Source organism: Raphanus sativus, chromosome 4 (genome assembly GCF_000801105.2).
Source record: "Raphanus sativus cultivar WK10039 chromosome 4, ASM80110v3, whole genome shotgun sequence".
NCBI lineage: Eukaryota > Viridiplantae > Streptophyta > Magnoliopsida > Brassicales > Brassicaceae > Raphanus > Raphanus sativus.
In genome coordinates this window covers 41931385-41945119 of record NC_079514.1, presented here as the reverse complement: position 1 = coordinate 41945119, position 13735 = coordinate 41931385, and the positions used below count along the sequence as shown (strand labels likewise).

At 49.9% G+C, this 13735-nt stretch overlaps 1 protein-coding gene across 1 annotated transcript; it reads left to right on the top strand.

The window, feature by feature from the left end:
- Positions 1-2423: 2423 nt before the first annotated feature.
- LOC130511361 (meiosis-specific protein ASY2-like) lies at positions 2424-6342 on the top strand. The gene is made up of 2 exons (XM_057008309.1): positions 2424-3432; positions 3504-6342. The coding sequence occupies exons 1-2, from the start codon at positions 2424-2426 to the stop codon at positions 5507-5509; spliced, it is 3015 nt and encodes a 1004-aa protein (XP_056864289.1). The 3' UTR covers positions 5510-6342.
- The last annotated feature ends 7393 nt before the right edge of the window (positions 6343-13735 follow it).

Sequence of the window (13735 nt, the reverse complement as noted above, 5' to 3'; positions counted from 1 at the left end):
TCTGTCTACTCATGTGTTCCTTGCAAATTTATTTGTGATGGAGAGCTTTAGATTGATTAGGTTTTGATGCTTCTGTTTCTTCTGTGTTCCATACTTCTTCCTTGCAAATTAACTGCTATACATTTCCATCTGCGTCCATTTAAGTTCTTGTGGTTCTCTGTATGCTATGAGCGTTGGTAAATAATTCATGTCAGAAGACTAAAATGATAATTCTTCAATGGATGATGCTTTAGATTTTACTAGGTTTCATGATTCTGTTTCTTGTGTGCTCAAGACTGCATAATACTCGTTAGTTAGTAGAATGTTTCTGGCAGAATCTTAATTTTTTTGCATATTTGTTTCTTTTTGTGCAATGTAAAGTATAATAGAATAGATATATTGTTGTGTTATGATTAATATGAGAATACAAAAGGTATATATATATATATTGTCTACATTAAAATAATGATAATTTTTCTAAACACTTAAGTAAATATGCTAAGAATATATTAAGATTAACTTGTTCTTAAAGTCTTTTCTATTAGTTTTGAGGGTCTTCATGGACTTCACAATCTTGGTCCGTAAGATACATATTTTCTAGCCCGACATATCTCTAATATGCAGAGACTCGCGGGCTGACTTCCTAGCTAATTATATATTTTTTGGACGTGGTTCAAGTACTGACTTAATTGTCCAAAGGGTTGAGTTTGTCCTTGACTCTGACAAGAGATGTCATCTCATGGACCTGCTTCATGCTCAGAGCGAGAGAATGGCATCCAAGTAGCAAGGTAATAATGATACTCCTCTTTTTTCATATTTTGGCATTTGTTGTCATACTTCTGACGATTGTATATTGGTATTCTGTTTCATAACTGCAGCAAGCCCTGACCTTAGTGTTTGTGGACTCTTTGGAAAATTGGCTGTGCATCAATGGGTTCCCATCAACCTCCATTCACGGTAACAGATCACAGCAGGTTTGTTATATAGATTTGAATCTGACGAGTCAGTTATACATGTTCTCTCTCGGTTTTCTATCTTCATTTTTAAGGTGGGAAGCTATGCGTGTTCCAAATGTAAAAGTAGCCAAGATAGATGGAAGCAAGTACACAACTAAAGCTATGCGTGTTCCAAATGTGTTTACATGCCACAAATTTACCTCAAATCCCCAAATGCCAAGAGCACCTGTTACCTCTCAAGGAATGGGAAGACTCGTTACTTTCTGACTTCTCACAACTCGCCTGGTACTTCCTCTTAACTTAACTTGCATGTTACTCAGTGTTTCTCTTAATGGACAAGAAATTAATGCAAGTGTTGTTGTTTGTTTTCTTTACAGGCTTTAACGAAAAATGCATCAAGGCAGTTTATAGAAGATTTGCTGATGAGAGATTGTTTGAGGTGAGTTTGGTTAATCAGAAAGTAGAAGAACTCAAGAGTGGGGTGAACAGAGACGTTTTATTAGAGTCGGAATAACGAGGGTACAAGAGTAAGAAAGCCGGCTAGTCGATGCTCGGTGAGCTCCTAGCCGGAAGTACAAGAGAGCGGCGAGATACAAAGAGAATCAAAGAAACCCTAATCTAGCCGCAAGTCTGTCTGTCTATGTGGTGATACCTTTCTTTCCTGTCCTCAACTCCTTATATAGTCTCCTAGGTCGGTTGGTTTTGACCTAATTCGTCCCCTTCGTTATGGGCCTTTTGGCTTAAAGGCCCAGTCGAGATGACTGCTCGGCCCGAGCCGCCTGATCGTTTCCGTCGGCTTCTCGTCCTTCAGCTGTAGAGGTCACGAGCCGAGTCACGGCTCGTCAGAAGCCATCCCCGAGCCAGTCATCCTTTGAATAGTAGTAATGGGCCTCCTATTCGCTGGGCCTTGTGGATGGTGACAATCCATCCCCAACAGTAAGTCCCCCCCTAGTTCGTTGTCGAGCAGCTGGTCGCAGCGAATTAATTAGTTAGGGCTCGAAGAATAGGAGGTTTGATAGTCGGTTCCTTTGATTTAACCGAGGAGCCGCCGGCGGAAAGAGCTCCGGATGTTCACAAACGAACAACCGACCTATCGTAGGCTCGATGCCTCAGATGAACTCCTCTAAACCGATGAATCGATTGTGCCGGTTTTGATGTGACAGCGAACCATCACCGGTTTTCGATCGAGAAGCCGAAACGTCGCTAGGGTTTTGGTCGGGAATCCGAAAGGTCGCGTCTGAGTGTGACGCGCGAGCCCGCCGACAGGCCCAATTAGGCCCGCTTAGGGCTAATGATGGCACCTCGTGGGAGGCGCCTCCACTCTCTCTATAAATAAGAGGTCTCTCTCGAGATCTCTCTCATTCTTCTCTCAGTTTATCAGGTACTTTCTCTCTCTACTCCTTATCTCTCTAGCTTTTGCTCTCTGTTTTAGTTCCTCTACTCGATATGTCGACGAGCAAACAACTTTCTCGAGAACAAAAGGGAAAGATGATATCGAGCACCACTGGTCCCGATAGCGATCTGGAGAGGGTTCGCGGATCCGGCGATAGTGTAGAGGAGGCTCATCGCGAGGCGATGATGGATACCGAGAACATGACCCGAGAGCAGCGTATGCTCGTCTCGGTAGCGATGGTTCAATCTCGCGCAGACGATGACGGAGGCGATGGCTCTCCCGACGACGGGATGACTCCCTACTGCTTCTACCCGGGAAATATTTTCGAGGAGCAGCGCCGACTCGATCCGTCGCGAGCTCGTCCCCCTGTAGTTGAAGGGCAAGACTGGAGGAACGTTTTACCGACGCGATCCACATTCGAGTCGGTGACGAAGCTGCTGAAGAGAGGCAAGGCGACCGGGGTTACATTCATAATCCCGTCAGAGACCCAAAGGCCGTGGTCCCCCCCGAAGGGATATCAGTGCGTATACGAGTCGTACTTCGAAAAGGACACGAAACTATGGTTTCCGATTCCTCGACTCGTCACCGCCTACACGATGCGCCGAGGAGTCGCTTTGAGCCAATTCTTGAATGGCGCTTGGCGTCTAGCAGTTGCGCTGATGGTGATTGGGGCGGAAGCTGGCGCTGCTCTCAGCGTCCGAGCATTTGAGGAGCTGGTCTCGGTGAAGATTAATCGAGGCCTGTTATCACTGAAGATACGCCCGAACTATAATGTGGTAACGGGCTATCCGACCAAGACGAACGATTGGCAGCGATCGTACTTCTATGTTAAGTCCGATCGCTCGGCTTTCGAGGAGCCGCTGAAGACCGGTTACCGTGTTCTTTGGAACAATGAATTTGGTATTGAATGTTCTTTAATCTTTTACTGTTTCAGATTCCTGACCATCTCTTTTTCTCTTGTTTTGACAGTTCCTCACTCGAATACCGCGGAGTACGAGGAAGATTTCTTGGAGAGTGCTCGGGTTATCGCGTCCCAGAAACAGGATTTTTGGGAGAACTTCTCGTACAAGAGGATTCGTAGGTCGATTGGTCGGATCAAGCAGCGTAAGTTTCTCTTTCTCTTCTTTTGCTCGGTTTCCTCAAGGATCCTAAGTCGCTTTCTTTTGTCTTTGCAGAGGTTTGGCGTTCGGACACCGTTCCTCTCATCACCAAAAAGTCGAAGAGAATCAACTTGTTCACCAAAGCCGAGCAGATTGAAATTAACCGAGCCAGAGCTATGAGGGAACTGCCGGATCTAAGTTTGGTGGTTGGGAAGCAACTCGGGTTCGTGGAACCGGACCAAAGCTCTAACGCAAACTCCTCTGATCCCGGGGAGCCGAGGGCGACTGAGTCGGACGGGGCTCAGCTCGTGAGAAAGTCGGGGAGCAAGAGGAAGGAGAGGGGAGGCGTTTCTTCCGAGGAGAAGCAAGCCGAGGAGACTTCCACCGGTGGGGGCGCCGGATCGGAGAAGAAGCGGGCGCGCAAGGATCCCGTTGAGGTTCGGCCTTCCTCTGTGGAGAGAGGTGAGCTCCAGGCCTTGGAGCCTAGCAACAATTCTCGAGACGACGTTCTCCCGGATCCGTCTCTCGATGGTGGTCTTCAGGGGACTTCTTCTAAGGTGAAGAAGAAGTCGAAAAAGAATAATAAGAAGAGTGCCGGCGAACCCTCGGGGCACGAGATAGCGCCCAATACGGAGAAGGAAACCGTGGAGGCTCCGACTACTGCCGTTTCCCTCCCAAAGGCGGCGGTTCGTGAAGATGCCCGGGGATCGAAAAGGTCCTCTCCGAAGGCTCAGGAGGGTAAGGCTGTGCCGAAGAACCTGCAGGGGTTTTGCCCGGATAAAGTGGACTTCATTTTCAAGCGGGACACTCCTCTCGTTTGTAACGAGAGAGATTGCGCTCGTTTCGTCCGCCAAGTCCGGGGAAGTAGGGAGCATCTCCCACTCGTCAAGGACTTAGTTTTCCAAAACGAGTACACCGCTGCTGCCGGTTCCTCGGTTAAGGTAAGTATAGTTTCTGCATCGCATTCGTTTCTCGTCTTTCTTCTCACTTGGTCGTCCTATCCCAACTCTTTCTTTGATGTGTTGCAGAGCCAAGGTGACTGGAACGAGGTCGTCCGCATATACGACAAGGAGCTGAAGAGGACCTATGGTGTGATTGATAGGCAACGGCGCAACACCAAGGAGGCGACTGTCGCCTTAGAGGTCATGCTCAAGAAGAAGGACGAAGCGGTTATTGCAGAAGCGGCCATGAGGGATGAGCTCTTCCAGAAAGAGGCGGCTATGAACAAGGAGCTGAAGCGAGCCCGGGAGTTGGTTAAAGCGCTCGAGAAAGAGAAAACCAAGCTGGAAAACGAGAAGAAGACCCTCGAGGAGGAGAAGGCGGCTGCTGCCTTAGAGCATTCCAAGGAGATGGATCGTCTCCGAGAATCGCGCCGCTATGAGGTTACTCACGAACGGATCCGAGTAATGGCGGCGATGCATGGGAAAGCCGCCGCTCGCTTCCAGAGGATCCAGGATCGGGAGTCCCGTCGTGATAACTTTGAGGATGCGAGATGCATGCTCGGCCAGGCTCGGGGGATGAGACGTTGCCTCGAAGGGATGAAAGCGGCAGGTAAAAACATCTCTCAGGGAGATATTGATATCTACGCCGGGCAAGAGAGGCATTATGATGCGGAGGTGAAGCGTTTGATCGTAGATGATCTTCTCGAGAAGGACCTTTCTTTATCTCCTCTCGTGCTTGAGTCGAGGTTCGTTATCCAGGAGATGATGGATAAAATCGACAAATTTGGGTCGAACATGGACTTGCTCGACTCCGAGGCCGCCAAGGCGCTTCGCACTCCCCTCAGAGCACCAGGGGATCGATCCGAAGAGCCGTCAAAGAGCCTTCTCGACACCGTTCAGTCGCCAGCTCGCCCTGATGCTGTCCTCCCGGGTCAAGAAGTTGCCCTTAAGGACCCTTCCGTGGCTGAGGAGACGAACAAGTCAGCTCCCGACGAACCGATCTCCAACACGCCGGTCAATATCTCCGACTCGCCGTCATTCGAGGATGCGGATTCTGGCGCGAGTGAAGGACATCTCGAGGGGGCGGACTCTGGCGCGAGCGAAGAACATCCCGAGGAGGATCTTCCTGCCTTGGATTAGTATCTGATGTTTGTTGTATCTGACTTTTGGCGCTTGTGCCTTTTAAACTATTTCTTTTTTTCGGCTAAGGCCTTTTGTTGTATGAACTACTGCCTTGCTTTTTCTTCAGACCTTTTATGAATTTTTATTATATATTTCAGTAAGTCGTTTCCACTTAGAAATATGTAAATCGTTTTTGTTTTTAACCGAGAAAGGATTCGAGCGGCTACTCGCGTTTGCCAGCGAGTTCCCACTTTTTCAGATAGAACAGGAAATTAGAGGCGGTTGCTCGTTCGAATCTTCTTTATTCAACTAAACTTTTACAAGTGGTTGATCAAGTGATTACAAAGAGAATCTCTAATCGTTCTATTGAATTACCGAGAAAAAGGTTCCGAGACGCATTGCAGTAACCGAGAGAACTGTTGGTCGGCCAAACCGTCGTTCTTCGGTTAGACTTGGTCTAGAATTTCCATCGGGTAGCCGGTCAATGCGTGACGCACAGGTGACGCAAGGCTCTTATTCCCTTCGACTGACGTCTGATCAAGACCCAGTCGATTGATTTTGGGCGAGTGCTCGTACGCCGCTTGAAAAAGGGGTTGGCATCGTTTACTAGAAAGTGACTGTTCGTCATTCTTTCGTGAAAAAGTTTGGACTTTGTTTTGGTTGGGGCTGGACCCTGTGAAGGGATGCCTACGTACCTCGGATGAGGATCAAGCCTTTCGTAGTTCGTTTGACCGAGTGAAAGTGGCTGTAGTAGCGCATTCACTCGGACGAGTAGAAGTGACGGTTAGGTGCATCTACTCGGTTTTTTTTTTTTTTTTTTTTTTTTTTTTTTTTTTTTTTTTTTTTTTTTTTTTTTTTTTTTTTGCGAACAGTGACCTGTTGGTCATTCGCTCGGAGAAAAAGATGAGACGAATCTATTGGTAGAAGAGGCGAAGATGCATAGAGTTCCAGGCTCGTGGAACTGCCTCTCCGCGGGAAGTCTCGAGTCGGTAGACGCCTGGTCGAACGACTCGGGTGATCTTGTAAGGTCCTTCCCAATTGGTCCCTAGCTTGCCAGCGTTGAGCTCCTTTGTGTTGTCGAAGACTTTTCGGAGGACGAGATCGCCGAGCTCGAGAGGGCGCGCTTTTACCTTCTTATTATAGTAGCTCTCGATCTGGTTCTGGTAATTTTGGATCCGAAGAAGCGCTTGATCTCGTTTTTCCTCGAGTTCATCGAGGGCATCGAGGAGCATATCTTGATTAAGCTCGACGAACTGCGGCATCTTGGCTCGCCGAAGGCTTGTCACGTTAACTTCGGCGGGGGCCATTGCTTCCATCCCGTAAGCAAGAGAGAAAGGGGTGGATTTGGTCGCACCGCGAGGAGTCGTTCGGTGCGACCAGAGGACGCCGTCCAGCTCGTCGGCCCAATGGCCTTTCTTTAGGTCGAGTCGCTTCTTGATACCATCGATGATAATCTTGTTGGAAGATTCCGCCTGTCCGTTTCCTTGCGGGTAACGAGGAGTCGAAGGGCTTAGACGGATATTCCACTTGTTGCAGAACTCTTTGAAGTTTCCGGACATGAACTGAGAGCCATTGTCCGTTATGATCTCGTACGGCAAACCGTGACGGCAAATGATGTTCTTCCAGACGAAGGTGCGGACTTCCTTGTCCGTTACCTGAGAGAACGCTTCGGCTTCAATCCATTTGGTGAAGTAATCAGTGAGGACCAGGATGAAACGACGTTGGCGCGAGTTCGGCATTGGCCCGATGATGTCCATCCCCCACCTCATGAACGGATAAGGGGCAGCAGATGTCCGCAACAGCTCAGTGGGACTGTGGATGCTCGGAGCGTGACGCTGGCATTTGTCGCACCGACGAGCGTATGCCTCGCAGTCAGTGTTCATAGACGGCCAAAAGAATCCCAAGCTTCGAACCTTAAGGGCGAGTGCTCGGCCTCCCGAGTGGTTTCCTCCTGCTCCGTCGTGAGTTTCAGCCATTACTCGGTGTACTTCATCGCCCTGGATGCACTTTAAGAGAACCTTATTCGCGGTCACTCGGTGGAGTTCGTCGTTCATGACGACGTAATGGGCGCTGCGTCTCTTCAGGCGTCTCGCTGCCCACTTATCGTTCGGCAGTCTTTCTCGTACGAGATAATCTAGGAACTCGGCTCGCCAATCGACTGGGGTATCGTCACGATCGGTCATCTCGGTGTCGGCTTGATCCGGCATCTCAGTTTCGGTTTGATCGGTGGTGGATCGTCGAGTTGTCGCAAAGATTGGGGTGATGGGAGAGCTGTCGTCGGAGGAAGAATCGATGCTCGGTCGATCGATCCGCTGTATGGGTATCGTCCTTTTGACCTGATCGTGGAGTTTGCTCCCGAGTGCGGCTAAGGCATCGGCGCAAACGTTCTCTCCGCGAGGAACCTTGGTGAGTTCGAAGAAATCGAATTCCCTAGCGAGCTCCTGAACCACTCGGAGATACGCATCCATTCTATCATTGCGAGCATCGTAGTCGCCGCTAAACTGGCTAGCGACGAGCTGCGAGTCGCAATAAGCACTCAAGCGTTTGGCTTTGACGGCTCGGGCGAGACGAAGACCGGCGATCAACGATTCATATTCTGCCTCGTTGTTAGAGGCCGGGAAGCCGAAGCTGAAAGACTGGCGGATGAGTTCTCCTGTTGGCGATTGAAGCTGGACTCCAGCACCGGATCCTTTGCTCGTCGATGATCCGTCGACATGAAGAATCCAATTGGGACTCGGGACATCGAGGTCTTGTGCAAGATCTGGCGTGAGCTCGACAAGGAAGTCGGCGAGGACTTGAGATTTGGCGGCTGTTCGACATTTGTACGTAATGTCGAGTTCACTCAGTTCGATTGCCCACTTGGTCAGCCGGCCGGCTCTGTTGGGATTTTGCAGGACGGTGCGGAGCGGTTGGTCGGTCAGAACTTCGATAGAGTGTGACTGGAAGTAGGGTCGTAATTTCCTCGCGGAGTCGACGACGGCCAGAGCCAGCTTCTCAAGGGTTGGGTATCTGGTCTCCGGGCCGGTCATGCGTCTGCTAGTGTAAAAAATCGGACGCTGCTCGCCACGGTCCTCCTTGATCAAGACACTGCTGACGGCTGCCGAGGAGACAGCGATATAGAGAGACAAAACGTCTCCTACGTCTGGCTTGGCCAAGACGGGAGGAGTCGTTAGGTATTGCTTGAGTTGGACGAACGCGTCCTCGCATTTATCATCCCAGATGAACTTCTTGTTCCCTCGGAGGAGATCATAGAAGGGAAGACATTTGTCGGTAGATCGGGAGATAAAGCGATTAAGGGCGGCGATGCGTCCTGTTAGTCTCTGAACTTCGCGGCAGTTTCTCGGACTGGGGAGGTTCAGGACTGCTGAGATCTGTTTCGGGTTAGCCTCTATTCCTCGTTGCGTGACGATGTAACCAAGGAATTCGCCCGAGGAGACGCCAAACGTGCACTTTGCGGGATTCAACTTCATCCCGTACTTGTTTAAGATGGCGAAGCATTCCTTCAGGTGAGTTAGGTGGTCGTCGGCTCGGAGCGATTTGACGAGCATGTCGTCGATATAGACTTCCATTGTCTTCCCAAGCTGCTCGGCGAACATTCGGTTGACAAGCCGCTGGTAGGTTGCTCCAGCATTTTTTAATCCGAATGGCATCACCTTATAGCAGTAGGTTCCCCGATCGGTGATAAAAGCAGTTTTCTCCCGGTCGTCTGGGTGCATCAGGATCTGGTTATAGCCCGAGAAGGCGTCCATGAACGTCAACATCTCGTTACCGGCCGTCGATTCGACTAAGCGATCGATGCTAGGCAACGGGTAGCTGTCCTTAGGACATGCTTTGTTGAGGTCGGTAAAGTCGACGCAGACGCGCCATTTACCGTTCTTCTTCTTGACGACCACCGGGTTGGCTAGCCATTCCGGGTAACGAACTTCAGTGATTGAACCGGCACCGAGTAAACGCTCGACTTCCTCTGCGACTGCTTTGGATCGCTCTGGTCCCAACTTTCTTCTTTTCTGCCGGATGGGTTTGAAGTTGGGATCAACATTGAGTTCGTGGGTTGTGATAGCCGGGTCGATTCCCTTCATATCAGACATCGTCCAGGCGAACGTGGACAGGTTTTGCTTAAGGAACTCGAGGATCTTCTGCTGCATTTCGTCGGGTAGAAATGCGCCTACTCGGACTGATTTGCTCGGATCCGACTCGTCGACTGGTACCTCGAGCACCTCCTCCTTTTGCGGGCAGACTTTGCTCGTGGGAGGAGAGACCGAGTTGACGAGTGATTGGGAGCGCTGAATTTTAACCGTGGCGATCAGGAGATCTCGCGCGGCTTGCTGATCACCCTTCAGGGTTTTGATCGATCCGTCTGATCCTGGGAACTTAACACACTGATGATACGTTGATGCGATTGCTCGCATTGAGTGCAGCCATGGGGTGCCGAGTATAACGTGGTAAGGGGCTTTGGAGCCGACCACAGAAAATTTGACCGTCCGAGTGACTCCGCATGCGTGAACCGAGAGGCGGATCGTGCCTGCGATCACTTCTGACGAGCCGTTGAATCCTGTCAGGGTCCGAGTAGAAGGCTTGACGTCGTTGAGGTCAATTCCCATCTTCACGAGAGTTTCGCGAAAGATGATATCGACCGAACTCCCGGTATCGATAAGTACTTTTGTGACGTCGTACTTGTCGACGCCGAGCACGACGAGCAAAGGATCGTTGTGAGGGAGGTGCACGCCGAGTGTATCGTCAGACGAAAAGGTAATCGGCTGATCGTCTACTTGCTTCTGGGGCCACCGTTGGGAAGTAGTAGCTTGCCTTCGGTGGTCTTTGACTGCTCTAACTGAATCGCCGCAGGGAGGTGATCCACCCATAATGACGTTTATCCGGGGACGAGTTTGTGCTCGCTTGGCGCGGAGCACATCGCGAAGGTCGCTACTTGTTTCGGCAGTATCTCTTTTCTTGCGGTTAAGGGTTGTCCGCAGGTCGCCGATCTTCGCGATGAGTTTGTCTCGCAAATCGCAGTTCGGCTTGTCGGCGGGCTGCCTTTGGGAGGAGTCTTGTGCCGAAGCTTTCGCGGCGCGATTCGAGTCGATCTGTCGGCGGAGATCAGAAGAGACTGGCGTTTCCTCGGTAGTGGATCGAGACTTTTGCTCGAGGAAGGACCGAAGATCCATAGTGTCGTCTGGGGTCTCCATACCGTCGTCCTCGTCCGACGAGGATCCTGGTTCGTTCCTTCCTTGAGGCTGGGCGCGGATCACTTCAATGCGCTGGCGATTGGCAGGCTGATCGTCGTCCGCCGAGTCGTCGTCATCATCGGTTTCCCGGGTGGCCTTCTCAGCGTCCTTCGACTGTTTGTCGTTTTTACGGTTTTTGCCTTGCGATTTGCGCTGAGCTTTCTTGTCTTTGTTTCTGCTCCAGCTGTTTTCTCCTTTTGGTTTGGGTTTTGGCGGCTGGATCTTGTAGTCTCCGCTTTCGATCGAGGAGAGGAACTGGGCGTAGAGAGATTTGCACTCGGTCGTGTCGTGTCCCTTCACGTCGTGATACTTGCAATGCTTCGTGAGATCGATGGGAGTTCTGGTCGGTCCCGGGGCCGAATCGACTTTAGCCACGACACCAGCACTAGGGGTACTGGGGGACGCATCTGGAGAGTCGGTCTCTCGCTGATAAACATTCCACTTTTTATCGTGCATGACCATGGTTGAGACAGGAGCGTTGTTCTCGTCCACGACGTAGAGGAGACCTCCTTTTTTGCCGCCGTTATCAGCTGGCGCGTGCTGGCGTGGCTCTGGCCGAGCTCCCGCACTTTTGGCTGCAACCGGCTTGGCAGCGTTCTGCTTCCGAATTATTGCCTTGGTGTCTTCTTCCATTCGGATAAAATTGTGAGACCGGGCAATAGCATCGGGGAGCGAAGTCGTAGGGTTGGAATACAGGTCCTTACGAAACTTCGAGTTGACGAGGAGAGTGTTCATCAAAGCGTCGATAGCGATGTGATCGGGGACGTCGACTCGGGAAACGATCGTCTTGAACTTTTCCATGTAGTCCTTAAGGCTTTGGTCTTTTGTTTGCGCCATATTCCACAGGCTGGAAGCGGTTGCTGCTCGCTTGGTAAACATGATGTAAGTCTTGAGGAAAACGGCTGATAGGTCGCGGAAACTGCGAATCGAGTTCTCGCTGAGCTGTGAGAACCAGGTTAGCGCTTGCTCGTTGAGTGTTTCGACGAAGAGCTGACAGTATCCTGCGTCCTTCTCTTCGTCGGAAAGGCGAGCTCTGGCCATAGCTATGTTGAAGGCTGTCAGGTGTTCGACGGGGTCGCCTCCGGGTTTGTACTCGGGAAGACGGAGCTTTTCTATCTTGCGGAGCTGGACCCTGGTTAGCTCGCTAGCGAAGGGCGAGCGCGAAGTAGAGGCGATGACGCTGTCGATCTGAGGGGCTGCGCTCGTCGCTTGGTGAATCTGCGAGCTCATTTGCTGAAGGCTGAGTTTGAGCTCGGCGATCTCGCGAATCGTCGTCGGATCTGCTGTCGTCGGAGTAGGGTACACGGCAGGAGGTCCGTTAGGGTCGGATTCGTCTACGGCGCGGTCTTCCGCCGGCGTTGGAGGGAAAAGATGCCGGCAGACGGGTTGGGAACGGTTCGTCGGTCCAGCGGGAGCAGTGAGGGCAGCCACGAGGGCGGCGAGCTGCTCATTCGTCGTTTTCTGGACTTCTTCTTGATGCGCGAGACGAGCCATCACGGAGCTCATGAAGTCCGACGAGAGAAGAGGGGGAGGAGGCGGAGGCGTAAGCTCGGTCGCTTCGCCGGAAGAGCCGGGGTTCGAGTCACCAATCGTCATATCAGGCTAAGAAACGTTACTCTGATCGGCCCCACGGTGGGCGCCAATTGTTTGAGGTGAGTTTGGTTAATCAGAAAGTAGAAGAACTCAAGAGTGGGGTGAACAGAGACGTTTTATTAGAGTCGGAATAACGAGGGTACAAGAGTAAGAAAGCCGGCTAGTCGATGCTCGGTGAGCTCCTAGCCGGAAGTACAAGAGAGCGGCGAGATACAAAGAGAATCAAAGAAACCCTAATCTAGCCGCAAGTCTGTCTGTCTATGTGGTGATACCTTTCTTTCCTGTCCTCAACTCCTTATATAGTCTCCTAGGTCGGTTGGTTTTGACCTAATTCGTCCCCTTCGTTATGGGCCTTTTGGCTTAAAGGCCCAGTCGAGATGACTGCTCGGCCCGAGCCGCCTGATCGTTTCCGTCGGCTTCTCGTCCTTCAGCTGTAGAGGTCACGAGCCGAGTCACGGCTCGTCAGAAGCCATCCCCGAGCCAGTCATCCTTTGAATAGTAGTAATGGGCCTCCTATTCGCTGGGCCTTGTGGATGGTGACAATCCATCCCCAACAGAGATGTTAAATAAAAGCTTCTCCACATAGTTCTAGATGAGTCAATTTGGTGGGTTGGTTTCAGACATACGAGGAATGGTCTAGGTTCAAGGCTGAAAAAGCGTATATGTTTGGTTGAGAAGGAGATCGGGTCAGAGTGGAGTGACTGCAAATGGGTGGTAGCATTATGTGCATCACTCAGTGGATACTCCTCTGGATGGTGATACTTGCGCTTGTCTCAGGGCTTTTCTGTGCGAGTCTTCGTGCGTTAGAGGTTGAAGATGAACAAGTCATCACCACGGCTAATATGCTCATCACCATTGCAGGCAGATACTTTGGCCATATGGAATAAAAGAGAAGTTAGTTTGACAGGTGATGCTCTTTACGGTTTACAATGAATCATTGCCATGAGAACAAAATTTATAACTAATTTCTTGTTTTAAAACATGATTTAATATATATACATACATATATAATTATATACAAAATGTTGTTTCAACAACAAAAATATAAAATTATATGTGTATTTATAATATCCATAAGTAAATAATTATATATTATATTTTATAAAAAAAAAAATTGTAATCATTGTTTTATAAAAAATAATCTCCACAACTTGTGCTTATATTTTTTTTTTAACGTCTGAACTTTATTATCTTGAAAACGACATGAAGTAGTCATTGTTTAATTCTGCCGATACAAATCTAGGAATATAATATGTTAATCACATATAAAGAATTGTTTGTGCTTGAAAGAGTATAAAAGAAAAGGTGTGATTATTGAACATTCAGTCAGGCAGTATAGCGCATATATATATATTGTCACGTATGGTGGTGGTTACTAATAAGAGAGAAAAGTGTCATTTCTTATATAAGAGAAGAATTACGATTG

Coding starts and splice junctions, on each gene's coding strand:
- LOC130511361 (XM_057008309.1), top strand. CDS start 2,424: ATGATATCGAGCACCACTGGTCCCGATAGCGATCTGGAGAGGGTTCGC. Junction 3,433..3,503: donor GATTGGTCGGATCAAGCAGC/GTAAGTTTCTCT, acceptor TTGTCTTTGCAG/AGGTTTGGCGTTCGGACACC.